The sequence below is a fragment of the Populus euphratica genome, unplaced genomic scaffold (assembly GCF_000495115.2).
Source record: "Populus euphratica unplaced genomic scaffold, PopEup_1.0 scaffold172.1, whole genome shotgun sequence".
Taxonomy (NCBI): domain Eukaryota; kingdom Viridiplantae; phylum Streptophyta; class Magnoliopsida; order Malpighiales; family Salicaceae; genus Populus; species Populus euphratica.
The window spans coordinates 811,175-832,019 of NW_011499920.1; the positions used below are offsets into that span (position 1 = coordinate 811,175).

General features: G+C 36.3%; 3 protein-coding genes across 13 annotated transcripts in view; 1 reads left to right on the forward strand and 2 right to left on the reverse strand.

Annotated features, from left to right (window-relative positions):
• LOC105135108 (2-oxoglutarate-dependent dioxygenase DAO-like) overlaps positions 1-457 on the forward strand; it is a 1,818-nt gene extending 1,361 nt beyond the window's left edge. The window contains exon 4 of the mRNA XM_011039823.1: positions 2-457. Within this exon, the coding sequence (XP_011038125.1) occupies positions 2-166 (165 nt within the window). The 3' untranslated portion in view covers positions 167-457. The remainder of the gene's footprint in view (position 1) is intronic.
• Positions 458-3,491: 3,034 nt separating this feature from the next.
• Positions 3,492-6,934, reverse strand: LOC105135079 (probable L-type lectin-domain containing receptor kinase S.5). The gene is made up of 2 exons (XM_011039771.1): positions 5,501-6,934; positions 3,492-4,585 (listed from the first exon to the last, which is right to left on the reverse strand). The coding sequence occupies exons 1-2, from the start codon at positions 6,729-6,731 to the stop codon at positions 3,768-3,770; spliced, it is 2,049 nt and encodes a 682-aa protein (XP_011038073.1). The 5' UTR covers positions 6,732-6,934; the 3' UTR covers positions 3,492-3,767.
• A 1,871-nt stretch (positions 6,935-8,805) lies between these two features.
• The window catches only part of LOC105135080 (vacuolar protein sorting-associated protein, putative (DUF1162)), a 28,791-nt gene continuing 16,751 nt past the window's right edge, over positions 8,806-20,845 (reverse strand). For 8 of the 11 annotated variants that reach the window (XM_011039774.1, XM_011039776.1, XM_011039772.1 and 5 more), the window contains 22 exons: positions 20,419-20,547; positions 20,169-20,324; positions 19,232-19,846; positions 19,042-19,113; positions 18,499-18,942; positions 17,990-18,173; positions 17,173-17,902; positions 16,952-17,068; positions 15,044-15,314; positions 14,359-14,472; positions 14,191-14,274; positions 13,249-13,299; positions 12,995-13,174; positions 12,602-12,912; positions 12,161-12,520; positions 12,009-12,072; positions 11,653-11,799; positions 11,332-11,436; positions 11,147-11,257; positions 10,964-11,068; positions 10,467-10,536; positions 8,806-10,122 (listed from right to left, as the gene is read on the reverse strand). In XM_011039774.1, the coding sequence (XP_011038076.1) occupies positions 9,428-10,122; positions 10,467-10,536; positions 10,964-11,068; positions 11,147-11,257; positions 11,332-11,436; positions 11,653-11,799; positions 12,009-12,072; positions 12,161-12,520; positions 12,602-12,912; positions 12,995-13,174; positions 13,249-13,299; positions 14,191-14,274; positions 14,359-14,472; positions 15,044-15,314; positions 16,952-17,068; positions 17,173-17,902; positions 17,990-18,173; positions 18,499-18,942; positions 19,042-19,113; positions 19,232-19,846; positions 20,169-20,324; positions 20,419-20,547 (5,115 nt within the window). In that variant the 3' untranslated portion in view covers positions 8,806-9,427. Of the gene's footprint in view, positions 10,123-10,466; positions 10,537-10,963; positions 11,069-11,146; positions 11,258-11,331; positions 11,437-11,652; positions 11,800-12,008; positions 12,073-12,160; positions 12,533-12,601; positions 12,913-12,994; positions 13,175-13,248; positions 13,313-14,190; positions 14,275-14,358; positions 14,473-15,043; positions 15,315-16,951; positions 17,069-17,172; positions 17,903-17,989; positions 18,174-18,498; positions 18,943-19,041; positions 19,114-19,231; positions 19,847-20,168; positions 20,325-20,418; positions 20,548-20,845 lie in introns of those variants that run through there. The other 3 variants (XM_011039780.1, XR_844120.1, XM_011039781.1) reach the window with 3 other exon arrangements.

Consider the following 20,845-nt stretch of genomic DNA (forward strand, 5'->3'; position numbering starts at 1 on the left):
ATCCCTGCTGGCTTCCAATGAGGAAGTGGAAGCTCCGCCGGAACTTGTGGACTCTGAACACCCTCGTCTCTATGTCCCTTTCACTTATGAAGATTACAGAAAGCTGAGACTTACCACAAAATTGCAGGCTGGTGAAGCCCTTGAACTTAAACGTATCAAGTCCTAAAAAATAAAGGAACAAGCAATTTGCAGCCTGAAGAACTGCTGCACTTGCCAGTAACACAAAATAAATTGGAATGACTATCATTCTAGCGTTACCTTTCTAGTTTGGTAAAGAAGGGATCTCTTAGATTTTGACATTATCTGAACTGAATGTCATGATTTCAAGCAACTAAGTAATAGAGGTATGCTTGATTCTCTATAGATTTGCAAGCTTTTATGTTCCTGTGTTTGAACAGAAAAGCGAGAGGATTTTATCTCAAGAATTTTATAAACAAGAAAGTATTGTTCGACATCATAAAATGTTCTTGTTAGCTCTCAACATGGAAGTCCTCTGAAAATTGCAGCCTAAGCAACATGTGCTGGGTTTCTCTCCGTCTGAACAACCAAACTTCTGGAGAAGAATTAGTTTAGACAACTTGAACACATTTACTGCATTAATCTTCAGATTAAGGAAATGAGGAAGAGGTTTTGGAGAAGCATTTGCAACTTGATCTTAAGAGTTCTTCTATCATGCAGGTTGGATGAATTTTATTTTAAAAAAAATACATTTAAAAAAATCGAGGTATTGTTAAAGTATTTTCAAGAAAAAACATTCATCTAGGGATTTACCTGTGGTTGGATCTATTTTATAAATTTAAAAACAACCTAACAATTGAAGGAAAAAAAAACATAATTTGAATTAAAAAAAAATGAAGGCTAATATTTTTTTTAAAAAAATATTGAGACAAAAGTATATTAAATCGGTCTAGATCGACTTATGTTAATATGTAAAATTTACAATTTATGTTATGAGATCATGATAATTTTATAGAAAATAAATAAATAAAATATATTGAAACCTAACTCTCAATTAACCTAATATTAAAGAATAAAATTGAAAAAAATCAATAAAAAAATAAAAAAAACTTGAATTAACCCAAGTTAACTTGTTTAACTTTGATCATGAGACTAAAATAATATAATAAAAAATTAAAATAAATTATTAAACTTAATTTCCAATCAATCCAATATTAAATGATGAAATTAATAATCAATAATTAAAAATATAAAAACAATCCAAGTCAATAGCAAATCACAAAAATAAATTCGATCTTAAATATAAAAGTAACTTAAAAAAGAATAGTCTTGACTTTACTTAAAGATTGAAATAATCTCATAAAATATAATACTTAATTCTTAATTAATCTATACATTAAAGATGAAATTAAAAAGAAAAACCAAAAGCATCTCAAAAAAATAAGTCAACGGGAAGACAATTATTTTGTTAATTAATTAATAAAAGACACATTAATTAATTAATTAATTAATTAATTAATTAAAGCAGCATTAATTGCACCACATTCTACTTGATATTTGATATGGACACAATTGTTGAAAGGAAAAGGTTGAAAAAAAAAAACTGGTAGTTGCAAATAGTGGAAAAAGTAACTTAGAAAAGAATAGCTTTGAACATAATAATTCAAGTGCATTTATTATTGCAAAAATGTGCACGCAAAAATTTGGCTATTTATGTGAATTAATCGGCTGCTTTGACTGATAATCGTTAATACCTCGGAAATTTGTGGGGTTGTTGCGACATAATCAACAGCAAATCGGCGAGCATTATCCGTGAAGGGAGTAGTTAATCGGTAGCGATGTCAAAAAATCGGAAATTGCTCGGCAGCATGTGAAAACTTGGTTTTTGACCGTGAAAAAACCGTAAAACAATCGGGTCTGGGATTTGAACCGGAGATCTTTAGATAAAATCGGCAATTCAATGGGAGAGAAAAGAATCGGCGATGAATGGGCGATTAATATATTTAATTAATTATTAACCCTAGTAACCGCCGATTAATATATAGAGAAAAATCGCCAATTAATCGGGAGCGAAAGATCAGCTAAGAATTCATAACCCTAGTAACCCATTAAACACATAACTTTGATTATGAATTTTATTGGGTTAAATTATTTTTTTATTGTATAATAAAAAATATAAAGATTAATTCATAATTAATTTAATATTAAATAATAAAATTAAAAAAATATAAAAAAAAACCCAGCCAATAGAAAAAACCATGGACCTATGAGTCATTTCATGAAAGAAAATATTGCCAGCAAACTCTTGTACCCGCAACCTTCACGATGTCAGCGTCATACGTTAGCCATGTGAGCCAAATTTGCAGAACAGGGTGGTATGAATATGACTTCATATTCACGCTCATCGTATTTTATTATGTTTATGATTGTGTTTGACTTGAGATGAAAAACATATAGAACTCAATACAGAATCTGGAATGAAAGACAAGTTAACATGAATTTGAGAATAATAACTGACAACTAGGGACAAAGATCATGTTCATCTACGAGTTTGTTGAGTTCTGGTTTTACTGCTTTTCATTCTACCATCCTTATTCGTAGTGAGTGATCTTGACTTGTTGTAAGAAACTATCAGTTCCCCAGTATACTGTAACTGATACAAATAGTCTGCGTTGCCTTCTGACTTTCTTTCTACTTCCCTGCGTGATGCTTTCACTGCAAATTACTTGTTCTTTTTGCCTCTTTCAATCTGATTTGCTTGTTCTTTTTTTGTTTGTCATTGTTGGAAGGGGAGAGCGAGTAATTATGGGGGGAAAAAACAATTTAATTTTGTGGATAATATCAAAGCAACATTGGATTTGCCCCTTTCCTCTCTTTCTTTCGATTAACCAACAGAGATCCGAGATCCAAAGTCATGGAATCTCACGGTTCAATGTTTGAAAAGTCAAAGTCTGATCCTTCAAAGTCAAAACATCCAAACCAGAACACAAAGTCATTGAAGACACATGAAGGAAAAGAAAATAAAGCCAAAGCCTCCAAACCAGAACACAAAGTCAAAGCAATCAAGTGTCCAACACTCAGGGTCAAGCCTGGATTGTAATCTGGGAGGTAAATCTGCGTCAACCCCAAATTTTTTTAAAAAATTCAATCAATAAATTCATAATGATTTATTAAAAAAATCACATTATTCTCTCCTTAATAGTTATTAACCGTTGTCACGTAATTATATAGTTGTAAAATCTCCCTCGGTCCAGATGAAGAAAAATAAAATGAAAAACTATGGTTGACCTAGTTAAAAATTCGAGTTTATCGACAGATTTAATTGATTTAAGCCTGATCGTTTAAAACTCGTGTTTCACCCTTGACTTTGAGGTTTGGATGCATTGGCTTAATTTTCTTTTCCGTATGTGATCTTCGAGGGTCAGACTTGAATTCGTACAACTTGACTGTTCAAACATTGAATTGTGAAGGTCAATGAATTTGGATCTCTGTTGGTTAATTGAAACAAAGAGAGGAAAAGGGCAAATCCAGAGTGCTTGATTATCCACAAAATATTGGTGGAAATAAGGAAGAAAACTCTTACAATTCTGTGGATTAAATTTTTTTTTTACACCATTACTCGGTCTCCCCTTCCAACAATGACAAAAAAAGGGGGGGTGGGGCGGGTGGGTCAATCAAATTGAAAGAGGCAAAAAGAACAAGCAATTTGCAGTATTGAAATCTTAGATGCTTCCCTTTTGTTGCCGAGAAATGTGAAGAGAAAAGAAGAAGAAATAAAAGGATGATTTAGAAATGGAACTTCGCAGCTTCTAGACAGGACTCACAGGAGAGTCCGTGTATCCTTCACTTTCCCTGCTGATGTATTGAGGGGTCCAACCAGATGTAATGGGAGTTGTCCCAGCTGAACGAGCGTCGAAGTCGATGCTGCCGTCGTATGCTGGCCATACGAATGCTGGCTTGAAAGGAGGGACGCGCGGCGCTGGCACTGACCCGGATATTATTTGAAAGATGGCCTGTGTTTTAGGCCTTTCGTTTGCGATCGGATGGGAACATGCTAGTCCGAGTAGCAGCACCCTCTGTGCTTCCTCAGCAACATAGTCATTGTTCAGTCTTTCGTCCACAGCTTCTAGTATACGCCCTTCGCGATGTAGAGACCAAACCCAGTCCACCAAGAATTGGAATCCTCCAATCTTGGTCCATGGACGCTGACCGCACACTACCTCTAGAACTACTGCACCGAAGCCATAGACATCAGACTCGGGGGTGGCCTTGCCAGTGTGAAAGCATTCTGGTGCGATGTAGCCCAAGGTTCCAGGCACTCCCTCTAGCTCAGCATAGGATGTCTTCTCATTCTCCAAAGCACGAGCCAGACCGAAGTCACCTAATCGAGCATTGAACTCAGAATCCAGCATGATATTACTAGCCTTGAGGTCGCGATGCACCACTGTCTGATCATATTCCTTATGGAGGTAGTGCAGAGCTGATGCTACACCTGATATGATCTTGTACCTTAAGTTCCACCCTAGGATGGTATTCTCCTCATCTTCATGGAATAGGTGATTGTCCAAACTCCCGTTTGGCATGTAGTCATACACTAGAAGCAACATCCCATTCTTGTGGCACCAGCCTAGTTAATGAATTTCAAGATTATTATCAGAAACCATTTTAATTAAGATCTACATTATACTGAAGTATGAACATGGATTGAGCATTAAGACTGTTGCATTGAAGATTTACAGCCAAATTGGCTATGCAACCCATGAAAGTGACACGCACACTACCATTTACTTGTTCATGTATGTGGCAAAGTGGGTGGTTGGTCCTTTCAAATTTCCAAAATCCAGTTATGTAGCTGTCTTTGGTTTCTTTTTTTTTTCACTCTTACTCCAAAAAAGGATGTCAAATCATGTTCACACGAGCATTTCTTAAGACTTTAGCAACATGATTAAATTAGATACAGCAATTGACAGCCTTTTCTTTTCAAAAGTGTGATCCACTTGAAAAAATGAACGCGAAAAGAATTTAAAAAGAAAAAGAAAAGAAACCAATAATTAAAAGTTACAGATGATAAAAAAAAAACAAGCAGAAAAGATAAATTACAAGGAGAATGATCTGCCAACAACCATCACGAGTTTCTACCGAGTTTACCAACAGCCCTATTGCTACACTTCTGATGAAATCAACAATTGTAGGCATACCTAACGTGCAAAATGTTCAAAAAAAGGTTGTTGCGAAATTTGAACAGTTCCAAACCAGGCACATGCCTAGTTGTAAGACACCATTTTAGACCAGACATGTGCTAAGATTCCTTCTTGGAACTTGGCTACAGTAAAAACCTTGTAATTCGCAAACCCTTATTGTTATTCTCAATATCAAGCTTTATTTTCAAAGCAACTGAGTATTTTCACTTTCAAGATGTAAAAATATGTTCACCAGGACAGAAAATGATACGATCTAGAATTTGTATGGACATTAGGTAAAACGTAAATGGAGAAACAAAGAGAGGTAGATGTGAGATATAGCAAGAGAGAAGAAAAGTTACCGAGTAACCGGACTAGATGTTTATGGCGGAGACGGTTAATGACAGTAAGCTCAGACAGGAAATCATCCTGACCCTTGATGTTGTCTCTAGAGAACTTTTTGACAGCAACTTGGATGTTTTCTTTTGGCAGCACACCTTTGTAGACCACACCAAATCCACCTTGACCAAGCTTATGCTTCTCATCGAAATTATTGGTGGCCTTCTTCAGATCCTTGAACGGGAACTCCCGCGGCATTCCGGGCAAGCTCTGAAGGGCACGTAACAGCTTAGGGTCCGATGCTGCCCTCTTCTTGTGGAGATAGCAGACCAAACTTCCTACCCCTATCAGCGGGAATGAAAATAGAGCAACCCCAATTCCTACACAGATCTTTATCAGCTTCTTGTTATCTCTTCCACTACCATTTACAACCGGATCAGATAGCATCTCTACTGTCAGGTTCCACTTGAGGACACAATTGAGTTGGAAATTGCTGCCTGTGGATGCAGCAAAACCGAAGTAAGATTTCTGCCTGACATGTTCCTTGAGGTTAAGTTCTGCGGCGAGAGTCGGCGTGGCAGGCTTACCTTTTCCTTCCTCCACCATATACACTTCCATTCTTTTACTGTTCCCATAATAATGAACCCAAACCATATGATTCCTGCCTCCCACAGGGGCAATTTCAATTCCCAAGTTGACAAGGGGAACGGTTTTTCGAGAAATGACACTGTGGATATTAAGGCCCATGTGGTTATCATCAGGATCAAATTCCTGCTTAACAGTATCAAGCTCAATGGCAACAATGCCATTGGAGGTATTGTTGTCAGTAGTCGAGTTGGTCAGACCAAGATACTGCCCGTTACTATTCTCCGGAAGCTCAAGGTCCGGAGCTATGAGAAAGGCAAACCCTTCTCCAGGTATGGAGTTGTTAAGCCGAAAGATGTTAATAAGAAAAGAACTATTGAAAGAAGCCAACCTTGCGCCGCCAACCTCATCATCTTCCCAGAGGGTAAAGGACTTATTGAGCATTACCCTGCCGGACCTGTTCGCAAGAGTGAAGTTGCCATTGATAGAATCAGGAGTAATCTGAAGGGCACTGTTGCTGATTGTGGCGGGTTCTTCTACTTCAAAGATGCCATAGTAAGTTTCGTTAAATGGACCATATTCTTGGTGGAAAGGTTGCAAATCTTGAGCTTGAGAGAAGGAAAAAATCAGGAAAGAAATGATGATAACAATGCTTGCTTGGAGATCCATGAAAATGGCTTCGCTGCCGCTAGCTGCTTCAAGAAAACAAAATTTGGAGACCAACTGTATTTTTTAAAGAAAATTTTCTCATGGATTGTATAGCATCTAGACAGGAACTTTCCTATGAGGTTCAATAATTCAATAAAAAGAAAATTAATTAAAGCAAGATTACTCCAACGCGTTGGACAATACACCTTTTGAAGCAGCTATGCATGGACTTTGTCGCTTTCTGTCTTTGTTTATTCATTTGTTTGCTTTTTTAGCATGATGATTATCATAATCATGTAATCTTTTTTGTACATTAAATCCATTTTTCTTCTTATTTGCTATCAATATATACCAAGATTATAAAATTAAATATCAGATAACTAACCTTATATATATATATATATATAAAATTAGCGTTATTATTTCAAGATAGAAAAACAAAAAGAATAAGAATAATAGAGATATATTTTCCTATCTTTTTTTCTTTTAAAATGACATAAATTTATTTCAAAAATTGTAATCTGTATTAGAAAAATTTTATATTTTCTATGAATTGCTTAATTAATCATGGACCGTGACAAAAAGCCAATTGATACCTCTCAATACGTCACTCTAGATGATTTTCATTTCCATGATGTGTTCTTACTTGGATTACATGAACACATGGATGTGTTGTGCTTTGGATCTCTCAAACCCTCTACCTAGTTAAAGAAGAAAACTCTCAACATGTGAAAATATAAGATGTATTATAGTGATTTTCAAAGAACAAACCACAACTAACCCACATGCGAATTGTAGACATGCAAAGAATTTATGGCTTTACTATCTTTTTTTCTTCTTTCTCAAGAATAATCAAGCACAATCTAAATATTTCTTTAATTGTTGTAATTCTTTTGGAGATTTAAAAATAGTGGGTCAATCATTTTGAGGAGTGAGTTGTATGTTAACAGCTAGCAAAGCATGATTGCTTCACCTTATGAAATAATTTGCAAAACACTTAACAATTCTTGGCATCACCAACAAAATGTGATAGTTTGATGGCAGAATTGCAAGCTCTTAAACTTGGAAGACTGATTTGAAAAGGCATCAAAAGTAGTTGAGGGACATTCTTAAATTGAGTATCTTAAACTTTTTGTAATGATGCTGATTTTGACCAAGTTGCATAGAAACTCCCCTTGATATAAAATTATGCAACTCTCCTCTACCTTACATCACAACATGATGAGAAAAATTATATTGAAACCAAAGTCGCCAACCTAGTCTCAACATGCCCTCTTCTTTTGGTGTCAAAGCAATATTGATTCCCTTTGTGGCATTTCTCTTTACAGATAATGAGCTGCTTTATAAAGGGAACCGAGTGAACGCATAGCACTTGATTTTGAAATTGGAAATATAATATGGAAAACAAACCACTCAAGTCTCCAAATATAGAGGATTTATGTGTGTAAGAATTGTCTGCAGCATTTGATTTATATGAATGAAAATGAGCCTTTTATTGTCTAAATGGAATATATATATTCCACTGCATGCATATCACACTATAGGGTTAATGTCAAACAATTTATTTTTTCTCCCCTTGGACTTGGTAATTGTATTCGTTCTTATATTCCATAATTAACGGTGTTTGGCATAACTTCTACGGTACTTCCTTAGTTAATGTTTTTTTAATGTTTTTTATAATTTTAATGTACCAATCCAAGACTTTAATCCAAGTTATTATTTTCAACTCAAACTAGACTCTAGATTCCATGTTAACAGATAGCTTGATTAGCTCACCAAATCAGACAAATTTTTTTAGTAGCTGGCTGTAAGGCCTAGTCATAAAAATTTACTGTTTCCATAAACAGTGCTTGGTGCATTTAAAAGCTGAGCAGCAGAGGAGGACATGTCTTCATAGTGTGTCAATGGCATCCAAGGAGATACCAATCAGACCACCTCTACCACCTGTCTCTTCCAGAATGAATGATGAATCTGAGGGGACAATATGATTTTGTCTTCATGGTGTATTAATGGCATGCAAGGAGATACCAATCAGACCACCTCTACCACCTGTCCAGAATGAATGATGAATCTGAGGGGAGGACACTGTTCGAGGAAATATCATGTAGTGGTTTTTTTTTTTTTTTAATTATGTCATTGCTTAATCCTATGTGGGTGGTGCTCAAACATTAAAGGCAAATAGATATAAAGCTAAGCTAAGAAAAATTGAAAATTATTCTACTTTACTCAACAAAATGTACGGAAGGAATGGACATGCGATCCAGGATTTTATACATTGTTCTGTCATGGAAGAAGGGTGGACACTGTTGAAGAAAGGAGGGGGGAGACAGTGCTGTGGTTGATGAAAAGCACACTAGGGATATTGCATGCCCTTATGCAAAGACAAGCTCTCTTGGTCATAACTATCACCACGACAGCCACCATTGCCACTGCTATCGATAATATCATCCATAGATACTGCTTGCATTCATGCATTTCTTGACAAAATTTCCATGCACAAACAAACAGGAGGAGCTTTTCCACTATACAATTGTACCGATTCTGACAGTAGATTTAGATGAACAAATTTCTTCCAAAGGAATCTTGTTTCAGGCGAGGAGCACAAGCTTTGCTCAACTCCTTGAAGGAAATAATTCCAAGTTTAATAAGCTAATCTGCGTGCATGATTTAGTATCTTGATCTTGGATGCTCCCCTATATTCTCACAAGCGCTCCTCTTTACATGAGATTACTTCGATGTAGAACATATCCACAGCCTAGTCTACGTTCTTTACCTTGTGCAATCGTAGACAACAAAATCTGTAACAATTCCTTTGCATCGTTCATGGATGCCAATTCCAAGTTTGCAAGGGAAAGTGGAAGAGAAGTTGGATTGTTCCAGCTCCTTGTTCGTGTCAGAACCCCTTTTTTTGACTGGTGCTGGTTCTGCTTCAGTAAGGCATCTGAACGGGTTCCAACAATATGTACCACCTCTTCCACTGCATCAACATGGATGACACTGTCCAAACTAATTTCTGACTCTACTAACCACTCCAGGTCAATGGGAACACCTTGAAATTCAGGCTTTCCTAAATCTACCAAACCAGGAGAGCTAACAGTCAACACGAGTCTCTCAGTGACAACAACAAATTTACCAGCTTGTCTAAGGGATTTGCATATCACTAAAACTTCATTCTTGAGATACAAGCCATCATCAGCCTCCATAAGCACTGAAGTTCCAACTGCTTCTTCCAAAGAGTAAGGCCTCAGAGGAAGTTCTCTACTTAGAGGCCTAGGCAGCCGGACCCTATAGCATTGAGGTCCCATTTGGTATAGCCGACTTCGGTTTCTGATACTCTGTGCAGTTTTTCCAGTAACCTCAAGAATACTAGCAGCTGGTCTTGCCACAAGCCCTGCAACCCCAAAGGCAATTCCTGTGCAAAAGAAATTGCAGCAAGCCAGCACGGTAAATGTTTTGCAATAAAAACAAGGCAAACTACATTTCCTAGAGAATATATACATGATTCAGTGAATTGGTTTGATTGGTTTGACACTGGAGTTGAACTGATCTCAACAATTTCTTAATTTGAATAACACCGAACCAAACAATTCAAAAAATTCATCACAAGGAGGTTAGTTTGGTCAGCCAGCTTTTCAAAATGAACAACTTTATACAAGAGCCTGCACATCGTTGATGTCCGAGCATTACATAATTATAACAATGATACTCGCCATGTTAAAAACAGTTGAAATTTAAAGCATAATTGCCTTGCATTACCTGAGAGGACACCTGGAAGACCATGTTTCTCAGCTTCTTTTATTGGAGATTGAAGGAGACCTGTTAGCCCCTGGATTCAACAACCATATCACTAAAAAATTTGTTCATTGTTTCACTTCTTTCTTTTCTTTTCTCTTTTCTTTTTATTTTTAGATATCCTTGAAAAGAGAAGCATTAGTACTAAGCATTCATAAAATTTTGAACCAATGTGCGTGCAATATACATTAAGTATCGAAGTTTCACCTAGGAAGGTCCACTCAATATTAACAATAAATGGTAAGTTCTGTGTAAATCCATTTTAAAAAAATGCAAGAGTGACTACTTTTGAATGAGTTCAATGTGTTTGTTATCAATGCATAAATTTAAGCTTTTATTTTTCTCTCAGTTCTGATGGACATGGAGAATTCCATGATAAAATTTGGTATGGTAATGTCAATTGATAATTTGTTTGAATAGCTACCAATGAAGACAATTACGAGTTTTATCACACAATATACCTCAAGGACTTCATTTATCACACCTTTACTGTGTGAAGCTGCACCTTTCTGTTGCTTTTCCATTCTTGCAACGGACTGGTCATCAAATGTGAATGCAACAATACCCTATGAGCAATCAATTGTTCTGTCAGTAAATTTAATCCACACAATGATTTGCTTCGATACTAACAGGGGTAGACTTACCTTTTGAGCTGCTTTACTGAACTGGGTGGCAGCATCACTTAAAGCATAGACTGTGTTACTTACAAGACTAGTGGTACCTTGTGCCATGCCAGTTATCAGTCCAGTGGGGCTCTGTAAAAGCAATAGCCAAATATCAACACAAGGATGCACAGTGTAATCTTCAAGCAATTTGTAAAGCTTTATACCTGCAAAAAGCTTCTGGCAGGAACAGATAAAAAGTCTCTTATGCCAAGGCCTAAACTCCTTGCAAATCCCATTGGGTTACCAATAACACCAGCAGAACCAAACACCTGCATATTGCAGAATTATAAGGAATGTGGACAGAATGATATTAAGTTATGGCAACATGGTAGGCTGTAAAGCTACCAAAGGAAAAAAACTTATATAAAATTATAATTGATCTTAACAATAATAGAGTGAAATCATGTCTGACAGAGTCAGGCAGAAATTGTGTAGAAAAATTGTTCACTTTTGACAAACCAATAAAACCATTTTACACTGCTTACCTTGTACATCTCATGAAGAAGTTGACGAGTGTAATGCCTGATGAGGATATCCTGCATGGACTCCCAACTCGCCATCTGATGTTCAATTCTGAATTGTTTGAGATGAATTCGAGCTCCCTCAACATCAGCAAGAGCCATAAGTCCTCTCTGTTGTTAATAGCAAATAGCAAATAGCATAACCATATTTTTAATAGCAAATGTGCTTGAAAGAAAAACATAATAAAATTTATAAAACCGGCCGAAACCAATGCCTTATGCCTCTTCATTCAAACATCCATTCATTTACAGTCAACTTAAATAACATTAAGAATGTTTCATAATAAATCTTAAATGGAAGGGAAAAAAAGGTCACTTACATGAATAAGAGATTCTCCTGATGTAAAAATTCCATTTCTCAGCATCCATGGAGAACTAGAAAAGCTGTGCACAGAATATATTGTGGTTTTAGTCAGTACACCATAGAATGGGAGTGGAGCTGAAGTAAAAGCAAGTGTAGTTTGCGACTCGCCTCAAAGTAAACTTGACGGGGGCCAAATCAAACAGTTCTACATAGATCTTCTTGTGTCTTCCATCCATAAAGGAAATATGTTGCCAGGGAGCTCCAATTGGAACTACTGGAGGTAGTGCTGCACTATTAATTTGACTCTTGCTCAATGAAGATAAGTTGATTCCAAGCAGCTGGCTATCTGTTGTTTTGAAGTATTCACGAGTTTGAGCATGAATGAAACCCACATCACATAGAAGAGGTGGGTGTTTAGGATCTGAAAATGGCAAGACATTGCTCTGGAACCTTGAAGAAACAGCTTTATAGAAGTCAAGCAATCTTAATATAACTTCTTGATCAAGCTCAAGGCGGAAATTTGCCACTCTGCAAATTCAACTGATTTTAATAAGAATTAGAATTAAAAAAGCCTGACAATTCAAACAAATTTCATGGGATGACAGGCACCTTAAGCTTATATACTCAAATGAAACTAAGGAGATGTCTTTCTTCCTCCAAGTTGCTACAGCAAGTGATAGTATAGGCTCACGAGATCTTTGCAATACTCTATCACTCTTTGATTTAGCAATGTCATCCTTGACTCTCTGGCCCTCTGTGCTGCCTCGGTATTCTTGATTGAAAGACAGAATAACAGGATATGGTGTTGCTTGCAACTGGTTATCTATTTGCAATGATGAGATTTGAAATGAAATCTTTTGTTGATCCAAACTTTGAAGTAGATTAAGGCTAATATTCTGTGCACAGGCAAAGAGCAGTTCCTAACAAAGAAAGAAAGAAGCCTTGAAAACTTTTTCAGCATGTGTGAGTTAGTTGTCAAAACATATGTTCATTGTCCATTACCTGTGGAAAAGAATTAATCAAGCAGATACCAATATATGGAATAGTGACCGAGAATTTCTCCTTGTAATAAAATACATCTTTCTGTTTCTGTTCATGTTTAGTTTTTTCTCGGAACCATGGAGGTGATGGATCTTTAACATCTTTCAAAACATGGAAACTTGAATCAACAATGCCAAGCACCTGAAGCAGAGGAAAATGGTCACTGCACTATAAAATGCATATGCATTGTATTAGGAAAACTATGAATGACAAACCTTTATTGCTCCCTCAGCATGGACAGATAAGAGCAACGTTCTTTCTGGCTTCTGAAAACAAAAACTAAAAAATCAAGTTCATGTTTTTTGAAAGCAAAAACTTGTGAAATAAAGCAACTTATCAGACAACTATCAACAAGCAAACCTACAAGGCCAGATAACAACCATGAACATATATCTTGCTTAATTATCTTTCCTGTACTCTAGTCCAACAACAAAGCTTTCATAGAATATAAATCACTTCTTTCTCTAATCTAAGATTGATTGTTCATCTCCCTCTCTTTTCTTTCACAGAAGGTTTATCAGATTCTTCGTAAAAAAAATCTCTTGTAAGCTTAGGAGAGGTCTGCACAAAACTGAGTTTTCCAGAGAATTATGCAAATGGGGCCTTAGGGCTTGATCCCTAGGTAGCCCCACCCATTTTCTTAATTGTTACCTAAGAAAATCTTGCAGGCTACCCTCTGCTAAAGAAGTAAAAAGAACGAAGATACTATAAGAGCACAATTAATGTGGCCAAAAAACAATGATTCAATATCATGACACATGCAGGTAGAAGTAAATTTCCTCCCACCCTGGTAGGAAGAAATTATTCTTCCCGAGATAAGAATGGTTTATTTGTAATTGGGGGCTGCCATGAGAAGGCTGATGTAACCCCTTGTATAAAATTCAGTAGGGTATATTTTGTCTTCTAAGACTTTTTGTAAAAGTGATTTTTTTTCTGCCTGTTGCTTTCCGTGTTCTTCTTCTACACAGAAGGCAATTTTGCTGTGACAGTATTACTTAGTTTTGGACTTTACTTCTGCTGTTTACTATTCTGTCCACAATGCAACTTGCATTGCAGAGTAATACAAAAGAAAAAAAAAAAAGACTGAATGACAACATCATTCCAAATCATTATTTGTGCTGTCTAGGACTCAGTAAATAAGGTCTAAAAGGGCATACCTCTGCAGTTGCCTTCAATTGCACTGGTATGTACTCCTTCAGATCATCAAGAGCATAGGACCCAATGACACGCTGTCCAGGAACCTTGCATGTTTCAATCAAAAAATTCAGAACTAGGCAACCCATAAGCATCTATCATTATTTTTCTTCAGGGTAAGGAGAACATACCTCAACAGTGAGACGATGGGGAAAGCAGGGTTCATCCCATGCATATGGGCAAGAAGTGTAAGGGTGAATGATAGTGTCAAAATTTTCACATTTTTGTTGGTAAACCCGTAACCTCTGCAAAGGAGAAGTGCAATAAAAAACTGCTACCAGATTATATAACAAGAACATGTTCGGTTTCTATATTTTTTCTTTTCCATAAAAGTTCTATTAAGAAGAAAACGCACAAGGTCAAATTGGAGAATTAAGACATTCTCCAAACTTAAATGAAAAATCCAAAATCGACCATCACAACAATAAAGCATTTTAATGAAAAGTGGTCCGATAAAGTCCAATAGTAGGTGGAAGACACATATCTGCAGCTATAGAAAACCTAACACTAAATATTGAGTCACATAATGCAAGCAGCACCACAGAAGCCAAAAGAATCTATCAAAATAAACAAGGAAATATGCGGCCAGACAAGTAAAAGGTCACATGATAGATAAAAATATACTAGCTCCAGAATTTTTTCCAAATTCTGAAATTGCTCCCACTAATAAAGTTAATGTAATTATTTTTTCTTTCAGTTGCATAAACTTGAAAATTGCATTCATATATTACTTTGCAAAAGCAAGTGCCTTCGGGCCAAACACCAATTGCATTTGATATGGTCAAGATATTAATGAGCCAACTACCAACTACTAACCTCCTTCGAGAAATTATCAATTCTGTATGGCATAAAACCCGTATCATCATCAGACAAGAGAATCAAGTTTGTCCCAGAATTCCCATGGAGGCTTCCAATGATCTTTTCATCTTTAACGGAAACATTAGCATTCTGTACCTCCACCCTTATCATTCTTAGCACCCCAGCATTATTCCGCATTTTCACTTGTGTATCACCTAGATGATCTGGCAAGAAACTGCCTGACCACTCCCATCCCGGTTCATCAAAACATATGGAAACTAATAACTCCCTGCAGCAGGTTGCAGATGGAATAAGTAAAAGATGAGAGGAGATAGAGAATGAAAACAAATCATATATATAGAGTTGACACATTTCATATGCAAACGAGCTAAAGAAAGAATCATATATCAAGATTTTCAGGTAAATAATATTGAGTGACAAATTTACCACAGAAAGCATGAAGGATAGAGAAGAACTCAGAATGACTTTATGAGACTGGAAAGCTGCTTTTAGCAAATTTCAGAACAAAATGCAACCTAAGGCACCAAATTCAATCCATTATAACAGCATTTCTTTATCTCTCTCTAATTTGCTAAAGTTGCAAACAATATGTTTCCTTCTAGTTCTACTTAGCCTGAAACTCTAGGATATTAGGATGCTACTCACTTACCTATCTATAGTTTCATCAATCACAAATGCAAAAGGCATGAAAGGAATATACATCCATGACTTGAGTAAGGAAATAAAGAATGATCAGCAGAAATCACAAGGCAACATTCATATCACCTGGAACAGTTATTGCTCATTGCATATATTCTGTTATTATACATTAAATGGAAGCTTCTCTCCTCTCCAGCACAGGTTTCTTTCTGTTATCCAATCATTTCCCTCTAAACTCAACTAAAATTGTTTATCAGATATTTTTGTACTACACCTAAAATTATGCTCAATCACTTCACTGAAGTTTACATAATAATAAATCAGCAGCCCATACAACCGAGGATTTACCCTTGTTTCAACAAATAGATCCATAGCTGCTCATCACAGTCATCAAGCATTTTCATTTTTTTTACCGTGTAGCAAAGGACATGTAAAGACTTCGAAAATATCTATTGAAAATGAATTTCCCTCTAGATGCTCAGAAGGTAAATTGCTTTTTCCATTGTAAGGATGTAATTGATACATGTCTAGGAGTCTGTTATCGGAAATTTGATTTGAAGTTCATGAATAAGGTTCACACATGTTTCACTCAATTAATTTTTCTTCTTCGCACAGGAATAACATGCAAATAATTTCTTTCAATGCATGAAAATATTTTAAATAACTTTTAGAGCATTTGAAGTTGTACTTAATATATGTGGTGGTGTGGGTTTCAACAGTTTTTTCTTTGCTCTATCACCCTTATTTCTTCAGTTTGCAACAACCATTCAACCAAACTCAACTATGCTATACCAAGTTTTAATCACAAACAAGGAAGGGCTGACAGCCAGCCTTCATCCACTCTGCCCAGTCAAAAATCATATTGTGTGTGAGATGTCGCAGAAAAGTAGTGGCTAGTGTTACCATAAACACCTTAACCACCCTTGTTGCAGTACAGAATTGGACTCTTTAATCTCTGGTCAGAAAGCAACCACAAAGAAAAAGATCTTACTCCATATCATATTTGGCCATCGACCCAAATTTCAATCACCGGACCAAGTACGAACATAAAAATACAGTATTTTTTCTTATTAAGACTTAACACACCTTGAAACTAGGAATTAGGCAGCTATATACCTGCTAAATAGCTTGAAGGTGTTCATACTTATGCCACAAGTTTAGAAATAATGATGAAATTGTCTTGTTCACAAAAAAAAAATGATCTTTATCAATTAATTAAATTAAAGATAACAGCAACGTGCAGGTGAATAGAAAAGATAAGACTACCTCGTTGTGTCTTTCCAGTGAAGATGGTGATGCTGTCCAATTCCTAAACGAACTGAATAATCAGTTCCTTTCTGCTTATAACATATTTTTTTTCTGCAGACATTGCTAATGATATATCTGCGGGATGATGAAAATATGAATAACAGGAACAAGCACCTTAAAGCATAAGAGTCATGACTTATGAGCGTGTTATCTTTTTACAGCAAAGGCAAAACTATTACCTGGGCTGGAAAGCAATAGCTTGGGTTCGCCCAGCAAATGACCCAGCAACATCACTGGAAGTCACGGATATTATCAGTGCAGAATTTGATGATGATTGTGGAACAAAAACAGTGCTTGAACCACTTGGTGGAATGAGAAGAAATGGTCTTGACCATGTGGAATGGGAAGCATTTTCCATGACAAATTCATGCCTACTTACTCTTACCATAATTTCATTAGCAGAAGAAACACCATGGGGAGAATACATGCATGGTTTAACCTCTCCATGTCCAGTATCAATTGAGTCAGTACTCGAACACTTGTCAAAAGAAGCCTTTTGACAAACTAAATCATGCTTGTCTGATTGCTCTTGCAAAGGTCCAGAGGAACTAGATAAAATCAGAGGTTTGCTAATACTTCTCCCAAGATGCGAAGTAGCATCCCTCCTGGACAAAAGAATGTTATTTTTAGAAGAACTCCCTGAACTGATAATATGTGGAGCTCTCGAATGTGAATCCTGGTCAAAAGACAAATGGCTAAGACCATCTTTCCTGCCTTGAAGACATTCATCTTCAACCAAAACATAACAAGATGGGATAGTACAATGACTTCCTTTCATTTCTGAATTGCATTCTGAAATATTGAGTGGAAAACCAGTGCAATTATATAACAAAAAGGGGACATAAATGAATAGTTCTCGTGCACCAGAGAATGCATCCATCATCTTTTCCACTGTAACACATAGCAGACCTAAAACAGCATTACACAAAAGTGGTTAGAAAAGTTGTTCAACCACACAATTCCTCGAGAGTAGACAAAACAGAAGGCATAACCCACCATCAGATGAATCAGAATCAAAGGAAACGGTCTCAGTTAAAGAGAACTTGGTTCCACTGAACTTCGCCATTGTACAGAATGTTTCTGCACGTGGAAACTTCAAAGTCGAAGGTCTGAATCCATGAATACAGAACTCCATTCCTAAGTCAAATGAAGGATCTATATGATGGAAAGAAGTTTCCACCTGAAAAAGAAGAAAACAAACATCACATTTTAAGTGATGGAACCACCTTTAGACATCAATAAATCATGAAAAATGAACAGAACTCCAAACAAGCAGCTTAAGACTAATCCATGGTTTCAAATATCAGCTGTTACTATTGCATGAGAGCATCACATAACAGATTCTTAGACCATAGAAGGTTTCTAACCCGTTATGCAATGGTTGCTGTAAGTAACAAATTCACGCATGCAGCAGCCATGACTGTTACATCAACAACCAGGATAGCCCATAAAGTGTGGCCTAAAATTAGAACCATGGATTCATCTAACTGAAGTACACCACAAACCTCTGAGAGCAACACAGTACGAGTAACCCCACCACTATCGATTGCCAAAGATACTTCATCTGGAAGATAATTGATCACTACTAATGGAGCACTTAATGTTACTTGATGAATAAAACGATTACTAGAATTCTTCTGATCACCATCAAAACTTTCAACTGATTGCCTCAAAGTGTTATATGATCCTTTCTTCAGCTTTTTAGATGAAGGCAAGCTAAAACTTTGAACCGATATGCAACAGCGAAAGGGATCACTGCTTGGATGAGATGGATAACAAACAAAAGATCTAAGAAATCCAATCTTGCTTTCGTGTGAAAGAATGTTAGAAATGTCATGTACTTCACTCCACAAGTATGAATTTCCAAGCGGACGCCAGCGCATTCGACCAGCTTCAGCCAAATGCAAAGGCAATGGAAACTCCTGGTCTGGATAAATTGGATCTAAGACCTGTAAAAACAAAAGTAGTTATGATGTCAAAATTAAAGTAACATGTAGATGTCCATGACATGACTATTATGCCAATTTAAAAAAAAAAAAATTGCATACCTTTGGGGATAGTCCAAAAGGAATGTCAAACCTTAACTCCAGTGGCACTGATGTTGCATTAGCAAGTATAACCTAAATCATCAAATGTAAAGATTGATTGATGAGTACTAAAGCTCTGACAAATACCAAGATTAAAAAATATTTGGGTTATCTCGTTGGTATTATCTCATTAACTAATTTTTGTACATACTGTTGAGTATAATCGTATTAACTTGGTGTAGCGTTGCACTGAAACATCAAAAACAACAGGAACAACAAAACCACCATCAGTATTGAATCTAGCATTCTCTTCAAGGTCCATATCATATTTTGAAACATTCCTTGTTTTCTCCATTTCTGTCTGCTTCAAAACCTTAGTAAAATCAACCTCAAAGTAGGTAAGTCCTGCAAGATCCATTGAAATAGGAGGAGAAGGTAGAAACATCCCGTCAAGCTGAATGCTCATAAAGTGATGAACAGCTCCATTTGATTGCTTCTCACTGAGCCTGTCAGAAGACCGAGCAGGGCCACATCGAAACAATTGCTCCTCCAGAGTTTCATTAAGATAAATAGGAACAGAAGAGCCTGGTTGGATAGATTTTGCGTCTTTCATTTGAGAGAAATCAAACTCATCTGCATTAACCAGCCCTTTGAAAACATGGTATCCAAGAGGCAAGGAAGTCAAATTTTGAAGCACATAGGGAGCATAACTCCCTTCATGTACATTTTCAGATAACTGGCTACTTGAGGATCTCTGGTTTTCAAATGGATCACTTGGTCCCAAATGCCAGGCATCGTTAACCATCTCAAGTGTCCTGAAAAAACACTTTTAAGGGACAAAAATTCATTAGGAAAATTAGTGCATTTTAGAAAAATAAAAGAGTATTTTGAGTTGCATATAGAAGGAAACATCAACATGATCAAACAAAAAGATCTGCCTAGACGTGCTCAGTAACACATTAGGAAAATTAGGTGGTAGACATAAGATTGTCAGGGTAAGCTTTTATAGCCAATAGCACAGTATTAAATAGAAATTCTCATCAAAGCATTCGTTATTGCTGCATAAAATAATGCACCAAATTCCAAAAATTTCCTAAGATGCTTATTGAATGTGACCTAGATAGAATATGGAAAATAGCACTATATACCTCAATAAGAGATTCTGTACAGTTCAAATTAAGTTGCATTGTTGATGTTACATCGATATCTGTCAAAATGGAACTGTTCAAGTGAGCGGTCATCTCCTGTTTTCTAATCATGTTTATCTGAAACTTCCAAGGCTCAACAAATGGCTCCCACAAAACCTACAACCAAAATATGCACAATATTACAGAAAATATTAGCAAGACACCCATGCCAAAAAGAACAATGGTAGTCATGCTTCCATAACTAATATACCTTGTGGATGTTATTGTAGTTCACTTCAAGGTCACTTGCAACTGAGCTCTCCATGCTGTTTTCAGTCATAATAGCATGCAACAGAAAGTTCCTCATAGCAATTTCTAGGAGAGGACCACCAAAGCTCCACTAAATAAGAAATGAGAAGAAAATTGATTTAAGTTGTTTTTCCAAAAAGTCAACATATGTTATTAATGGCAATCCACTGTCATTAAGAAAAAAATGTTATGTTACCAACACGAGTACTGCTCCTAAAACATGTAATTGTAAATCAAATATCTTGGAAAGTAATGAACCAAAATATGATCAAGAATTGATTTAACAGAATGAAATCAATGCATTCCTTCTATCTTCACCAACCAAGCAATCAAAAGGAAGTAATGCATTCTTTCCCTCCAATGTCTCCTGGCTTTTTTCTACTCTTTCC

Coding starts and splice junctions, on each gene's coding strand:
- LOC105135079 (XM_011039771.1), bottom strand. CDS start 6,731: ATGGATCTCCAAGCAAGCATTGTTATCATCATTTCTTTCCTGATTTTT. Junction 4,586..5,500: donor ACATCTAGTCCGGTTACTCG/GTAACTTTTCTT, acceptor TTCATTAACTAG/GCTGGTGCCACAAGAATGGG.